Source organism: Anabas testudineus, chromosome 4, assembly GCF_900324465.2.
Source record: "Anabas testudineus chromosome 4, fAnaTes1.2, whole genome shotgun sequence".
NCBI classification, from domain to species: domain Eukaryota; kingdom Metazoa; phylum Chordata; class Actinopteri; order Anabantiformes; family Anabantidae; genus Anabas; species Anabas testudineus.
The window spans coordinates 6,418,136-6,432,725 of NC_046613.1; the positions used below are offsets into that span (position 1 = coordinate 6,418,136).

The following is a 14,590-nucleotide window of genomic DNA, read 5'->3' on the forward strand; positions in this document are numbered from 1 at the left end:
ATTAGTGCGACCCTTTTTTTGGACTCGCAGTGTATTTGCTTGTGTTTAGCTTAGATTTCTGCAGAAGACAAAAGTGGTAATGCATGCGTTGCCGGACTTTTTGGTCACGTCTTTTCCTCTTTTTTTTTTTTTTATTCTGCGAAAAACACACTCCGACACAGCCTTTGCAGTCGAACATTGCTTACTTTGTACCTTCTTTGTATTTACTGAAAAGGGTAGCTGCTCTCCTAACCCCATCGGCAATAGCCACTCCCAGACGTAGCTCTACAGCACAAGAGCGACATAGCATTTCAATAACGCTGCACAACAGATGAATTTCAGTGTATATTTATGTTTAACAGATTTCCACTGTGGCTGACACCTGCTGCTCTTACATGGTCTTTCATATAAGTAACCTTGACGTGCAGTAAGGCACACCGGACACGGGCACCCTTCTCAGTTTTTATATACTATAACTCGCTCCTAATGTGACTTGTGGCAATAAACATACAGTCAGCTAATGCACCGAACGTTTTCCTGACGTAACATATCATCGTATCACTCCGCAGGAAGAGATGTGCAGTGTAAATCTGTTAAATCTCTAGAAGTAAGGTTTCTGTTGAGGTCGATCACTTTGATGCCCTTGATTATTTTTTTTATTTTGTGGTTGGGTTTTTTGTTGTTGTTGTTGTTGTTGTTGTTTTATTTGTTTTTTCTTTTTTGTACATTTCATCTATTCAAAGTTTTTTTTATTTCTAGACCTTGTATTGACTGGAATTTAATTAGTACTTTAGAGAATGAACACTGGTTTATTCTCTTTTCCTTTATATATACATTGGATCAATTAAAAATTTGACGGTACTACTAGATATCGTTAATGACTGACTGACCTGAAGTCTGACGGGGTATTTAAATACTTTGGAGCTGAGGCAATCACTGACTGGTGCCAAATTTGGCTTTGAGTGTGACTTCAGTGACTGAATTGGACCCAGAGTTTCTACTATTGTCTTTGTTGTTGTTTTTAGTTTCTTGTTAATTGAGGGGAATCACTGTGTAACTGACTGCTGGTGTATGTTGAGATTTGTTTGAAATCTAGTGAGAGTGTGGAGAGGGATGGTACAAATCACTGTTAGGTCCATTTGTTTTTTCTTTGTCTTTCTGAATTTGGTGCTTTATGTAGAATTAACCTGATGTTGCATTATTGTCTTGGCCATCACCACACAAACCTCAGGCTCTATGCTCAAATAGCTATTAATAGTGTCTTTTCATTTCACAGGTGAGCCTTTAATAAACACATCAAACTGAAAATACTCCAGCACAGATGCACACATTTATGCACTATCATAACAGTTCTAATTATACGCATGACCCATCGTCCGTAATTTCTATGCGTAGGCTGCACAGTTTCAGACTCAAAACATGAAGCAGTTCTTACAACGGTTAATATATTTTCTTTTATTGAAAACGTGGCAACTTAAGCTTGCTTGATTCAGCGTAATAGATTTTCCTCATGCCGAGGTGACTTACTTGATTTTTTTTTTTTTTTTTTTTTTTGTAGTTATTCATGTATGTCTGAAAATGGTGAAACTGAAACTTGGCACAAGTTTATTATGTGAAAAACATTCTGAAGTCTTTGAGGGAATAGCACATTTTGTAAAAATCTCCTTAACAATAAAAGCTAATGGTTTCCATAATTTTTTTAGGCCAATTCATTGACAATAATGTGGTGTTTTCTTTTCTGTTTGACTTTGTGTTCTGTTGGCTACTTTTCAATGGACTGAGCACTATCGAATAGATACAGATAAACCACAGCTGACAGGATAATCTGTCTTCACCCTCCCTGTCCCAAGTATTAGAACGCATTACTAAACAAAAGGTACTCACGATAAATTATCACTGTAAAAACATACTTGTTCCTAATTAACTGCATTTCAGGTAAGTCCTAGGAAATGTGGTAATTAGTGTCTCCAGAAATGAAGGGCTCTTACTGAAGATGAGCTTCTCCTGTGACTTACAGCGGAGCAGAGTGTTGCAGAGCGAGGTGCGCCTTCCCAGTGTGTTCAGCTGCGAAACACTGACAGAAAGTGACAAGCTCCCAGAGAGGTCATTGTGCTGCACACAGTTCCCTGCAGAGGATGGATTACCATGGGAATAAGTTATTCCATTGTAAAAGCATAATACTGCACTGAACTGGAATAATACTAATAATAAAAGTATGTTTGGACTGACTTATTCACATTTGCATCAGGTTTGGTGAGAACACTGATGTTTGACAGGTAGACATTAGTGGTGCTCGTGTGTAAAAATGGGAAAAAAGCTTTTTATACAAGTAAAACATTTATAGCTGCACAGAGTTCAGAAATCAGAGCCTCGAGGTCAAGAATTTCATGATAATGTTTACTCTAGGTGTGTCAGTGGCTCGGTGAAAGGCGTGTCCTTCTTACAGCTTTTTCTGTACTACCTGAAATGACTAGGGTTGTGTGTTCCCTAAAAGGATTTATGGTATTTCAGAGAATTCATATTGGAATGTATGGTGTAAATAACATCCAGGAAATCTAAAACATGAAGGTTCATGTTCAGGTGTGAAACAAGCCTCCCTACTGAAATGTAAATATGTGTGCAATCAAAACATGCAGCGTCTAATGAAAGTGTGTGTACATGTGTCCGTGTGTGAGAGAGCAAACTGTGCCTCTGTTGGTGAGCGTCATTAGATCGCTAATGTATAAAAGAGGGGAATGATGTCCCGGTGTTCACGAAGGGGATCAGAATACAAATGCAGTGTTGTTTTCTCTGACACACCAGCACAGCTGATGTTAATGAACACGGAGGCTCAGAGAAACGTTTTGCACTTGTTCTGCTGCCTTTGTGGTGGTTGTATTTGTCTGCTGCAGCATAGATATGAATCACAGCGCTCACTTACACGTGCACTAAGGTGCAGGTTGTGAATGTGACTCCAGATCAGCAAATCAGTCTGGCAGGACATCCTGGCCTGATGGATGATCCAGGTGGAGGACAAGGCCACCCACTGTCAACATCACTCATTCCTCCGTGCACCGGTGACAGTTTTGCTTTCTAGTGAAATATATTTCCACTGGGGAAACAATGACAAATGAAGCAAAGACAAAATGAACGGCTGCAGTGAAGCCTGTTTGTGCTATTTCAGGATGTAGAGCAGAGGAGTCAGCATGAACTGAAATCTCACAAAAGTAAAGAGAAAACACTGTATTCCTGCACGAATGATGTTTTCCCAGAAAGACATTACACAGACACTACTACTGTTATGGTAATAAACTATATTAAGATCAGTGTAAAGTGTTATCAGCAGCAGTTATGAATCCTCGTGACCTTTTGGTTTCACTGTCAACAGTAAACAAATAAATAAAGGTTTCCTGGTGCTTATGCTGTGATTATGTCGGGTTGTTGTGCTGTTCCAGTCTCTATTAGTGGACTGAGGCCTTAGAATAAAAACTGCTCAGGGCTGAGTTGTGTCCACGGCGCCATCTTGCGGCCGGCGGTGAGCATCACAGCAACACGGTAACCAACATGGCGACGTCCATGGTCGCTGCTCTGCAGAGTCGGACGGAGAATTAACTCATCTGCAAGAGCATCAAGCTGTGTGCGACGGACAGGGACAGCTGGGGATAAGGTGAGAGACGGCTCAGCACATGGACTGTGTTAGAAAAGTGGAGTTGTGTTGCTGGAAACCTGTTTATATCACACAAAGCCAAGTGACCTCAGTTACCGTGAACTTGTCGTTAACTCGACGGTGTCAATAAAAACAAACTACAGATGAATTTCAATGAATTTCAGCTCCATTTAAAATGATATTAAACAATTAACGTTACTACGCTGTTGTGTTACCAAAATCTGCTTCAGCATTATTAAGGCTTCATATTAATATAGATTACATACTTTATGGCATTTTCTGATCAATTCAACTCCTTTTTATTTTGTGATACATTTTTATTTCTCTCTGTAGAAATGGCTTTAGTTTTTTCATAGTTTATCTTGGTATACAGATATTATATATATATAAATTATCTTTGAGTACTTTTGGTACAATATCAACTCTAATGTACTGTGGATAAAGATGGTTTGAAACACATCCATAGTACTCAAGTAAATTATGAACCTAAACAAAATCATAAAAACTGTTTTTCTTTGTTAAGTTAACTTCAGAAGGGGCTTTGAAAGCTTTCTAACATCTTAAACTAGGATTAAACTAAACAAATCCACCCGTTAACTGTAGGTTTCCTCACTGTCTCATTGTTCCTCACTTGTAAGTCACTTAAACGCATCTACTAAATAACTAAATGTAAAATGTAAATGTAGTGGAGGAAAGTATATATATATATATATCTATATTTCACCATGAACTGTAGTTGGTAAAAGTAAAAGTGGGAATACCTCAATAAATTACAGCTACCTCTGTCAGTCTTGCTGAAGGTTCTCTGTCCTCCCAGGTTCCCCACTAGTTCCTTCAAACAGCTACCTGGAGGAGAAGTGAAACATTTCAAACTAAGAAGTAATAAAATCCACTTCACACGACTCAGCCTCCAGAGAACTAGAGTAAATGTACTCAGTTACTTTTCTCCACTCATTGCGGTGGTTGTATGTTAATTCACCTGTGGAGACAGTGATGTGTAGCATGTCGTCTCCCTACAGGGTCATGTCCAGGTTGGCCGTGGTCTGTGGGGGTTCCAGGGGCATAGGGAGGGCCGTGTCCCGCCTGCTGGCGGAGAGAGGCTGCAGGTTGGCTGTTGTCTCCAGGAATGAAGATGCTGCCCAGGTTGCTGTGGCATCTCTACATGGAGGTAAACTGGAATACTGATGGTCTGCCTTGACTTTCCTGCCTGTTACTTTTGTGCTACAAAATAAAAGAAAGGCGAACGTGCAGCACTTGAACGTACTCACACACCCTCTGTGTCTGCCCTCTAGCCGACCATGTGGCTTTTAGTTGTGACGTCTCCAAGGAGCAGGAGGTGCAGAAAACCTTTGACAGCATCCAGAAAACCTGCGGAAACATCTCTTATCTTGTGAATGCAGCTGGCATCAACAAGTGATGAGACACTTAGGCAGTGGCTCTGCTCAGCACTGTATAAATATACATAGATAAAATGTCATACAACACTGAACGTTCCAGTTGACGCCGTCTCTTTGTTCAGGGATGCTCTGTTACTGAGGACCAAGCCAGAGGAGATGGTGGCTCTGCTTCACATCAACCTGCTGGGCACCATGCTCACCTGCAGGGCAGCACTGCGCAGCATGTTGCACATCCAGGGAGCAGCCATTGTTAATATAGGTACTATTAGTACCTGTACTATTGGTACCTAGTAGCATTAGTATTATGCTTCCAGATTGGTCACTAGAGGGCGATGTATGACGTTACCACTGACTGTAGAATCACTCCACTTTTTAAATGTTACTGTAAAAGACCATACTGGTATCAATTTTAACCCAACTAGTAGAAATTACTCTCAACCTATGTTTTCAGTTATATTAGTATCAAAAGGTAAAAAACGTGAAATCGCTCATGTCACACTTTTAACTAGTGACTTCCTTTATACCAAAGTAGTCTCAGTGGGTGTCTGTTTCTTGTTTGCAGGCTCTGTTGTGGGTCTGAAAGGGAATGCTGGGCAGTGTGTGTACAGTGCCAGTAAAGCCGGTCTGGAGGGCTTCACACGCTCACTGGCTAAAGAAGTTGCTTCACGAGACATCAGGGTTAACCTCCTGGCTCCGGGTACAGCACAACTCCATCTTTTTACGTCACCCTTCCCCCCTCCTCTGGCTTTTCTTTTCCTGTCCCAGCTTCTGGCCTCTTATGTGTCCTTTTTATGGCCTTTCTCATCTTCCTGCCCTCTTTCATTTCTAGGTTTCATCCGCACTGACATGACATCAGGGCTAAACGAGGAGAATGAGGTGCGTTCTGTTCCACTGGGGAGATTCGGCGAGCCGGAGGAGGTAGCCAAGGCTGCCCTCTTCCTTTTGGAGTCTTCCTATATAACAGGACAGGTGCTGGTGGTGGATGGAGGGCTGCAGCTGGCCATGTAGGGAATGTGGGTTTTCTCTGGTTTTCTGCATTCATTTGTTATTAAAATATGATTTGATCTTCATCTAAGTCAAGAGTATGAACAAATATGATGAGGCTAAAGTAATAACAGAAGAAAAAGTATTTCATGTCTTTATTGAGAACTTCAAGAATTGATTACTTATTGACCCTAATTGTAGACTGGTGAATTACAAAGTCCTTTGTAGCTTTATGTCAATGATCAATTATTGATCGTAGATCCTCTGAAAGCTTCTCTTCGAATGACTCACGTAAGCGCATTCTTCTCTTTTTTACTTTTCCTTTAGCACTATGACGTTTTTATGGTTGTTTTTTTTAATTATTATTTTAAGCACATTATATTTGTTAATACTCTTGAAATAGATGAAGATCAGATAATGTTTGACCAATCAAAACTGTGACAGAGGAGCATGTGAAAGTGTCACTTTGTTTTTTTCTGTAACATTTTATGTCTTGTTTTGAAAATTTGTGAGTGGTGAAGAAATGTAACAAGGCTTCAAGTGCTTCTGTGTGGCCACATTAAATTCAGACTCATGTCTGTGAAGCTGTAGAAGCGTCAGGTTGTGTTTTATAGTGTTTATTTTCTTATCTTTTGACAAATGTCTAGAGAGTAACAAAAATGAAAAAAAATTAATAATAATGTAAAAAGGGAGGTGCCCACTTTCTGCTGAGTCACCGAATCCACCCACAGTGGTCGTGGCCTGATGCGTGTGACAGCGGGTCGTGACTAACACTGCTGACTCCAGAGTGTCTGGCCCAGTCCAGACCTTGGTTCCCCTGAGGTCTTAAATTTATCAGTAGATCAACGCTGTTGATCTTTTTCCATGAGTGCAAAGCGTTCCAACACTGGTCGTGACGTTCGTGTTTTGTTCCCCCACCTCCCGCAGGGGAGGCCCCCACCACAGGCACATGTTGGCCTGTCCACCAGCCGCCCCCCTGAGTCCACCTCTGGTAGAGGTAGAGGGGCCAGGCATGTTAGGCTGCAGCTGGAGGAAATTAGAGGTAGTGGTGGAGGTGGGGAGGGGTATTTTTAGCCCTGAGAATGTTTTGAGTGTCTGGTTACAGCTCTACTCCACTGTGTCGTAGTGTGGACGGATGGGGTTGGAGGTGTCTGTCATGATTAGTGATGAGATCTGAACTTCTCTGTTGCTTGATTTTGGAAGATCATCATTGAATGTGCTCTCTCTCTCTCTTTTATGTACACTTGCATCCTGAGCGTTGTGTTCTCTATTTAAGGATTAGATGACATTAAACCCTGACTTTAGTAAGAATGGTATTTCCACTGTGAGTGATAATGTGGTTTTTGGCATTCTGTTATTGTTTTAGGAAGAGCCTGCCAGTCTATAAAAACATCTCACACTGTCTGAAGAGTCTGATTTTTATTAACTTTCATAACCTAAAATAATATCGGGAGAACAATCCATATACAGGCATTGATTGGCATAGAAATGTGCAAACACAGTAACTGTCAGCAGATGAAAGCTCCAAACAGACAGAAAAAAGACGTCCACTTTGTATAGTATTACAGAGGTGACAAAAATAGATATAAATATGCCTTGCTTTTCACTTTTCACCAGCTTAGAAAGTTGCTACCCCTGAATACTGGAAAAAGCTGTGTTTTATTCGTCCTTAGTAAAAGTAGTTTGGCACTGTACAAGTGTCCAAAAATAACATGCAAAGCAAATGTGATTGCATTAAGCCTAAATGTGATTTAAGGCAGTTAAATACATTTATAAAGTCATACGGGAAGGATTGTTTTATCATTAAAGGGTTGCTGATATAACTTATGTTAAGATTGCTGGGAAAGTAAATAAGTCTTTATTTTGTTTCATACAAAAATAAAATGGAGAATCTGTGATGCGCTTGACAAGTACGCTGAAACCTTTCACAACACCCTCTCTTCTGTGAGAACATTTGAATTCACACCTCTAAAATAGAGCATGACAAAAAAAGAAAATATCACCAGAATTTCTCACCATGACCAAAAGTTTTCTTTTTTTTTTTTAATCTCATCTCAGTTCGTCACCTTCACGACTGCCACTGTCTGTCACATCCCGCTTACCACGTTTAAAGTTGTCCAAACACTTTCTTTTTCCCGTCGCTGTCTCTTCCTGTTCGATCCAACCCACAAATCTCATCCATGTGCGAGCGTTCATTTTCCCAAACCTCATTTCTTTCGATCCCTATACTGTTCGTAAGGCCCAGCCTCGTCCTGTATCTGTGACTGTAATCTAATCTACGACCAGACTAAACAGAGAATGTATAATACTCTAACTACACGTGGCTACTGTAGGTATCAGCACCGTGCTACACAAGGCCCACATAACAAATAATAAACGTGTGTGATCTCCTTCGTCGAGCTGTCAGTCTCCTTTTCTTTCTTTCTCCACTACATGTAGTTGGTGCAGTTCTACTTAGGAATACAATATTAGTCTGTGTATTGCAGGGCACCATTTGAACATGCATAGTAAGTCTATGTTTCTGTAACAGTTTTTTTTTTTTGTTTTGTTTTGTTCATCTTCACAGATATAGAGGCACTTCCAGGTCCAGTTGATAAAATGAAGCTTGGCATACCAACTTGATGAATTCTGTAATATAATGTGTTTTGTCTTACTATAAAAAAACATAAGAAAACCATGTCTGCGCCATCTCACTCTGTCCACCAACCCTTTCGTTCTGGATCTGCAGTTCAACGGTGGTGGGTGAGGTTCTGCCCCCTCCTCGCCATCATAAAGTATTTGTCTCAGGAGTGCTGCGAGCAAGGGCAGCTTTCAGGGTGACGTAATCCTCGCGCCTCCCTGTGGCCTCTACAGGTCGTCGCTTTCCACCAGGCCACCGGGCGGCAGGGGGCTGGACTCGGGGAAGAAGGCCGCCTTCACGTCCAGCCCTCTCTCTGTCAGAGCAGCGTAGCGGCTGGTGGAGGGACGCACCTTCTTGGGCTTGGGGAGGTTAGGCTGCTGCCACTGAGCTGAGGGCAGAGAGGAGAAGGAGAAGGGTTACATGTAGAAATTACGCAAAGCCAGACAAAAAGTGCTTAACTCAATGAGCAGCGTGCATGTTTCCGAGTCTGAACTTACTGTGGACATCGAGGCGAGCAGTGCTGGACACGATGCCTGCATCATTCTTTGCTGACACAGTGTACCAACCAGCGTCCTCTTTCAGGGCCGGCTGGATGATCATACACAGGTAGCCACAGTTGTCCTGGTGCATGCTGGGGAAAAAAAAGTCACATACAAAGACTATTTGAATATTCCAACCTCCTGCAATGTGGTACAAATGCAGGCTAAAGAAAGCACCAACAAGGGTTAAAAGCACTTCCTGATGTGTTAGTTTTTAGGTTTTATTCACCTGATTCTGTCGGTGTTGTGAGTGAAAGACTCATTCTCCCTTTTCCAGAAGATTTGTGGGTAGGGAACCCCAGTGACACGACACTCCAGTCTCACAGGATGACCCTCTGCAACACTTGTGTTCTGTAGCTTTTCGATGAATGAAGGAGCCTTGTGCATCTCTTTGGCTGTGGAAAGAGCGTAGTAATGAGACAGGTACAAAACAAATGAATCAAACAAGAACTAAAACAAAACTGTGTTTACCTGCAACGATGAGTTCCAGGTTGAAGGAGTTCTGCCCAGCTCTGTTGCTGGCGATGCAGGTGTAGATGCCTGCATCACGGCTTGTCACAGGCTCGATGACCAGCGAGTGCACCCCGTTCTCCCTCACCAGCATCTTGTGGGCAGAGTCGGGGCGGATGGTCTGTCCGTTCAGCTGCCAGATCAGGTCAGGAGTGGGCAAGCCGCTCACCTGCAGGTTGCAAACGCAAAACTCACTGAACTAGTGTCAAGGGTTCACTCAGACTGTCGAGTGAGGGATGCTCTGAGTTTGTGCAGTCCGTGGTTGTTTGTGTTGGACAAAATGAGCATATTAGCTGCATGTGTCCCGTGTGTTTATTGTGAAATATAAAAAGAGCTCTGTTTGGTTAATCTGTCTGTGTTGTGTTTGCCTGGAGGAGCCTAGTCGCCTGCATGCTTTGTCATGGGAGTAAACGGTGCTGCCATCTGCCTCGACTGCCTTTGTGGAGAAACATGACACTGACTCCACCCTGCTCACCTGAAAACACTGCCACTCTTTCTGTGTGCTCTCCGTATTGCAATGGACAGATGAATACACTAATAACATTCACACATAACACAAAGGACAGTGTATGAAGTATTTCTGGAAGTGACCTTTCCGAGCATGGAAAGTTTGGAGAAACACAAATGATGTGGAAATAAATATTTGCTATAATTATCCTCGACTTTAAGGGCCAAGAAGGAATGGAGACTCTCGGTTTATTTCTGACATGCATAAAAAGTTTCTAAAAGTCTTTTCATAGCAAGTTAATTGTGGGTCTGTTTTATTTCATGACGTGCCAGTTTTCAGAGAGTTTCTAAGTACTGCAGGAAGGCGAGGTGAAGACGGAGCAGACAGAGCGAGAGAGATAAATGAGAACAAGTGGTGGGAGTGGCACAGAGGGGAAATAATTGTAGAAAACCTGATTCCACTTAATCCCTGAAAAATGACACCTCTGTATTCTCCCTGTCTGCTGTGATCCATTCATAACTCCAGGAAGTGATGAAACATCTTGTCTCTGCTGGTTTCTCTGTTCCCTAAAGAAGCTGGAAAGCTCCGAAAGGGAAATGTTTCTTTGGCAGCACTGACACGGAGCCTCCCTGAGAGCATTACAGACGCTGAATTAAAGGGCGGATCCAAAAAGGGATTTCTTTATTACTATGATTAACATATTCACTTTGGTGCGGGCATTCTTCCCTTCAAGTCATGTCGCAGTTATTTTAAAACATCTTTCGTTCTTTTATTAAAGAAAGCGGCACAGTGTTCACCTACAGGATGTGAAATTAGCAGATTTTAATCCTGTTAGACTAAATGTTCTGTGACTAACCAGGCAGATTCTGCCATAACTTGTCCACAAAAAAGGCCTTGAAGCCGCAGTGACACATAAAAAGATCTTCCTCACATTAAAGTGTATAGCCTAACGTGCCATACCAGATCAAGAAACAGTGTATAATTTGTTGTTCCTCCTTTAAAGTTTTAAAAATGTTTTTTAGAAAGCAGCCCTGTCTTGAAGTCGGCTGTTTTTTAAGAGAGCTGTCCAAAAACAAATGGTAAACAAGTGGTTTACTTGGTGTGGCTGGTGTTTGAACACAGCGACCTCAGGACGACGCGTTGACCTGTTTTTATCTCTTTTATCACACTCGGTGAAGGGCCGTGTGCTCACCTTGCAGTCCATCCGGCACAGTCGTCCCTCCTGAACGATGAGGTCACCGGGCGCCTGCAGGAAGTGAGGGCGGAAGTGACGCTCTTGGATGTTATCGTTCTCATCACCGCTGTCTCTGGACCTGGACCTGGGCCTGATAGAGAGGAGGAAACAAGCAGGGTTTTGTTGAAGCACTGTCGACAGCTTTGAGTGAACTTTTCAAAAACTTGTCATGAACATTTTTCTCTTTCTTTCTGTCGTTTCCTCCTCTGATATTCTTCTTCTTTCTTGATCTATGAGGCCCGTACAGCAGGTCAGGACCCATAGGTGTTCCTGTCCTAACAACAATGACATCACCACCCTGCCTGCACGTCAACCGGGAAGGGAAATAAAGAGATTGGGATCCACTGATTGTCACCTCACCTCTAGTGCAATCAGGGAGTGTTCATCTAGATAACAGACTACAGGTGTTTTTGTGTGATCTGTTGATTCTTCAGTAAGAAGAGTGAGTAGTTTATTTATAAAGGCAATGGAGCAGTGAGGAGCAGAGCAAACAGGTGTTCCCTCACATTAACACGAAGCGTTTCTGTTCTGAAAAGACAGTTCAACAAAGAGCAAAGTGCGATTCAGCTCAAAGCAAACATTTATGTAAACAGCCTCTTCTTGGAACATTTTACATCAGACCAACGCAGAGTCTGAGCGAACACAAGCGTGGAGCAGATGGTGAGCCGCCTGCAGCGCGTGTGCCAGCCAGCAGCTGGAGCTTGTGAATCAAATACCAAGGGGGGTGTTGTTCGCGGCCCACTGCCCCTCTTAAGCCTCACCTGCGCATGTGTCCAGGCGTCGAGCGTTGGCTGCGGCCTCGCTGGTTCACCGCCTGGACCATCATCCTGCCAGTGCAGCTCACCCGGCCCTGTGAGGAGAGAAGAGGCACACAGGGAGAAGGAGCTTACGAGGTGTTGACACCAGAACACAGGCAGCAGTCAAACTGGGAGGGGGAAATAAAATGTGATTGTTGGAACTGGAAAATACTGTTAGAAAGCACGGAGAACATGAACTTTTGACCCTCATGAGGTTTTTAGCGATTTCCTGTCTCATTCAACGCCCTCTTCCTCTTCAGGCTGGAGATCATTATCTTAATGCACGTTATTATCTCGCTAGTGAGCGCTGACATGTCCTACCGGCAGCCAAACAGCCGCATGTGCATTGTGTTTTCATTATAAAGGTGCATGCCTCTCTCTTTAATATTTAACGTTGTATTTCAGGGGCTTTTCCAGAGCTCCTTTTCCACCTGCTCACCATAGGGTTGCCCGCCATGATGGTGTAGTTGCCGTCGTCATCCAGCGAGGCTGCAGCAGTGTGCAGGGAGCAGGTGCCGTCAGGGTCACGACTGATCCTGTAATGCTCGCTTCTCTTGGAGATCTGCTTGCCATCTTTAAACCAGTAGACCTGCGGCACAGGATGAGAAAGGCATCAGACAAGTTTTTTATAATCGAGTGATCTCGTCTTTAAACTGTTTTAATGTGAACTTCTATCCCTTCGGGACCATTATCTCTCTGTTCATCAGTTTACGCTGAGGCCTGTCATCACCACATCATTAATGTGGACAGAGGCAGGCAGGCAGCCCAGGACAGGGCCTCTCCTTATCACAGCAGAGAGGATATGTACAATATCTGCACCCTCCATCATCAGCATCACACATCAGCAACTCCCGAGCAATGAAGCCAAAGCTATCAGAAATGACATCATGTTTTCTAATGGCAGTGATCACCAGCTATGTTTAATCATGTAGGCGATGATATACTTTTACAACACGTGCAGGATCCCACCTTTGGTTTGGGGTCTCCGTTGACCTTGCAGGAGAAGGTGACTGGCATGCCCTCAAAGACTTTGTAGTGTTTGAGCTTTTGGTCGACGGATGGTGCCACCCCCTGCCCGGGAGAGTCTTCGTCGTGCTGCACGTCGTCGTCTGACTCCTCCACCGGAGAACGCTCCAGGCGGAATTCAATCTCGCTGATCAGGCGTTGCTCGAAGCTGGACACTTTGTATTCCTACATGACAGAGACAGACACATGGAAAATATTAGAGAAGGCCTGGGACAGCCTGAGCCTGAGAAATAATGGATGAGGTTTGTGTGCTCATGTGGCAAAGGCAGACATATTTAAGGCCATGCAAAAAAGTTGTCAATAAAAGCCTGTTTGGTTTTTTCCAGTGTTTTACACACTCATTAACCTGTCTTCATTGTCACCCAAACTACTAAACTCATGATTTCTTAATTCTCTCTGCCCAGATGAGCCACTCCTCCTTCCCACCATCTCCATCAATCTTTCATCACTGTTGCTGTGCTCTGGCAGAAAGAACATCTGCGGAGCAGCACAAAGTCCGATGACACATCACACAGATAATGACAGGCTTCGAGCGCAGCTGCAGAGGTTGCATTCATCCTCTTGAGCTCACTGTGCTGCTGAAAACGACAGCAACCACAGATATGGCTCATCCTGATCTACTGAGGTATTATCCTGTAATGGTACTGAGGCAGCTGCTGCAGCATGTTGTGTCTGAGATCTGACCAAGAAATACTGTGCTCACTCCTCAAAAAAAAAAGTTAATATATAACTTAATTGCTACCTTGATCTCAAATACAGAGTGAGTTTGTAGCATGCATTGCGTGACAACAAAAGACTAAGTATAGTCTGTAAAACCAGATCAACCAAGTGTGTTTGTATAGTAATCAAGCTTGAACATGCTTCATTATCTGAATCAATTCAGGCGACAGGGATTGAAGAGCAAACACTAAAAGTTACACCACTTCTAGACCACTTTTTAACCATGCTCTATCAGTGTTTCATCATCTGTGGTATCACCTAACACAACGACAAAGAAACAATAGAGTGCTTTATCTGTTCTGGTGTGTGATTTGGTGTGCACAGCGACACAAAGAGAGAGTACCATTTAATACAGAGTGAACTAAAAACCCAGAAGGTGACAGAAAGAAACAAAGGTTTCAATAACCTTTTGAGGGAAAGATTCTCTATCAGGTGACTTGTCTTCCTGTTGAGAGAAAAAAAGAGGTTTCGTCTGTGTGTTGTGTTGTCGTACTGTACAGCACAGTTTAATGTGTGTTTTTGTGTGTGCGCGTATGTTTCATGTTACTTATTTTAAAAATTCTTAGGAACTTCGACACAGTATCAAAACAACAAAACATGATAATCTCCATTGTCATGGTATTGAAGTGAATCATTCTCAGCCACATTGCCAGGCTTAGAGTTGTGCTCAGAGCCATGCAGCGCTGTAGT

The 14,590-nt window shown here is 42.9% G+C and overlaps 2 protein-coding genes across 4 annotated transcripts in view; one reads left to right on the forward strand and one right to left on the reverse strand.

The window, feature by feature from the left end:
* Positions 1-3,485: 3,485 nt before the first annotated feature.
* cbr4 (carbonyl reductase 4) lies at positions 3,486-7,571 on the forward strand. Its single transcript, XM_026345202.1, has 6 exons — positions 3,486-3,625; positions 4,645-4,793; positions 4,918-5,038; positions 5,145-5,281; positions 5,585-5,719; positions 5,852-7,571. Exons 2-6 carry the CDS (start codon positions 4,649-4,651, stop codon positions 6,028-6,030), a joined length of 717 nt encoding a protein of 238 aa, XP_026200987.1. The 5' UTR covers positions 3,486-3,625; positions 4,645-4,648; the 3' UTR covers positions 6,031-7,571.
* The window catches only part of palld (palladin, cytoskeletal associated protein), a 44,742-nt gene continuing 37,562 nt past the window's right edge, over positions 7,411-14,590 (reverse strand). For 2 of the 3 annotated variants that reach the window (XM_026345200.1, XM_033325947.1), the window contains 9 exons: positions 14,307-14,345; positions 13,124-13,345; positions 12,594-12,743; positions 12,119-12,207; positions 11,316-11,448; positions 9,637-9,844; positions 9,395-9,560; positions 9,124-9,257; positions 7,411-9,014 (listed from right to left, as the gene is read on the reverse strand). In XM_026345200.1, the coding sequence (XP_026200985.1) occupies positions 8,854-9,014; positions 9,124-9,257; positions 9,395-9,560; positions 9,637-9,844; positions 11,316-11,448; positions 12,119-12,207; positions 12,594-12,743; positions 13,124-13,345; positions 14,307-14,345 (1,302 nt within the window). In that variant the 3' untranslated portion in view covers positions 7,411-8,853. The remainder of the gene's footprint in view (positions 9,015-9,123; positions 9,258-9,394; positions 9,561-9,636; positions 9,845-11,315; positions 11,449-12,118; positions 12,208-12,593; positions 12,744-13,123; positions 13,346-14,306; positions 14,346-14,590) is intronic. The other variant, XM_026345201.1, reaches the window with a different exon arrangement.

Excerpts from the sequence above, each read along its gene's own strand:
- cbr4 (XM_026345202.1), top strand. The coding sequence starts at position 4,649 with ATGTCCAGGTTGGCCGTGGTCTGTGGGGGTTCCAGGGGCATAGGGAGG. Across the intron at positions 5,282-5,584 it reads AGCAGCCATTGTTAATATAG|GCTCTGTTGTGGGTCTGAAA; the intron begins GTACTATTAGTA and ends TCTTGTTTGCAG. Across the intron at positions 5,720-5,851 it reads GGTTAACCTCCTGGCTCCGG|GTTTCATCCGCACTGACATG; the intron begins GTACAGCACAAC and ends TTTCATTTCTAG.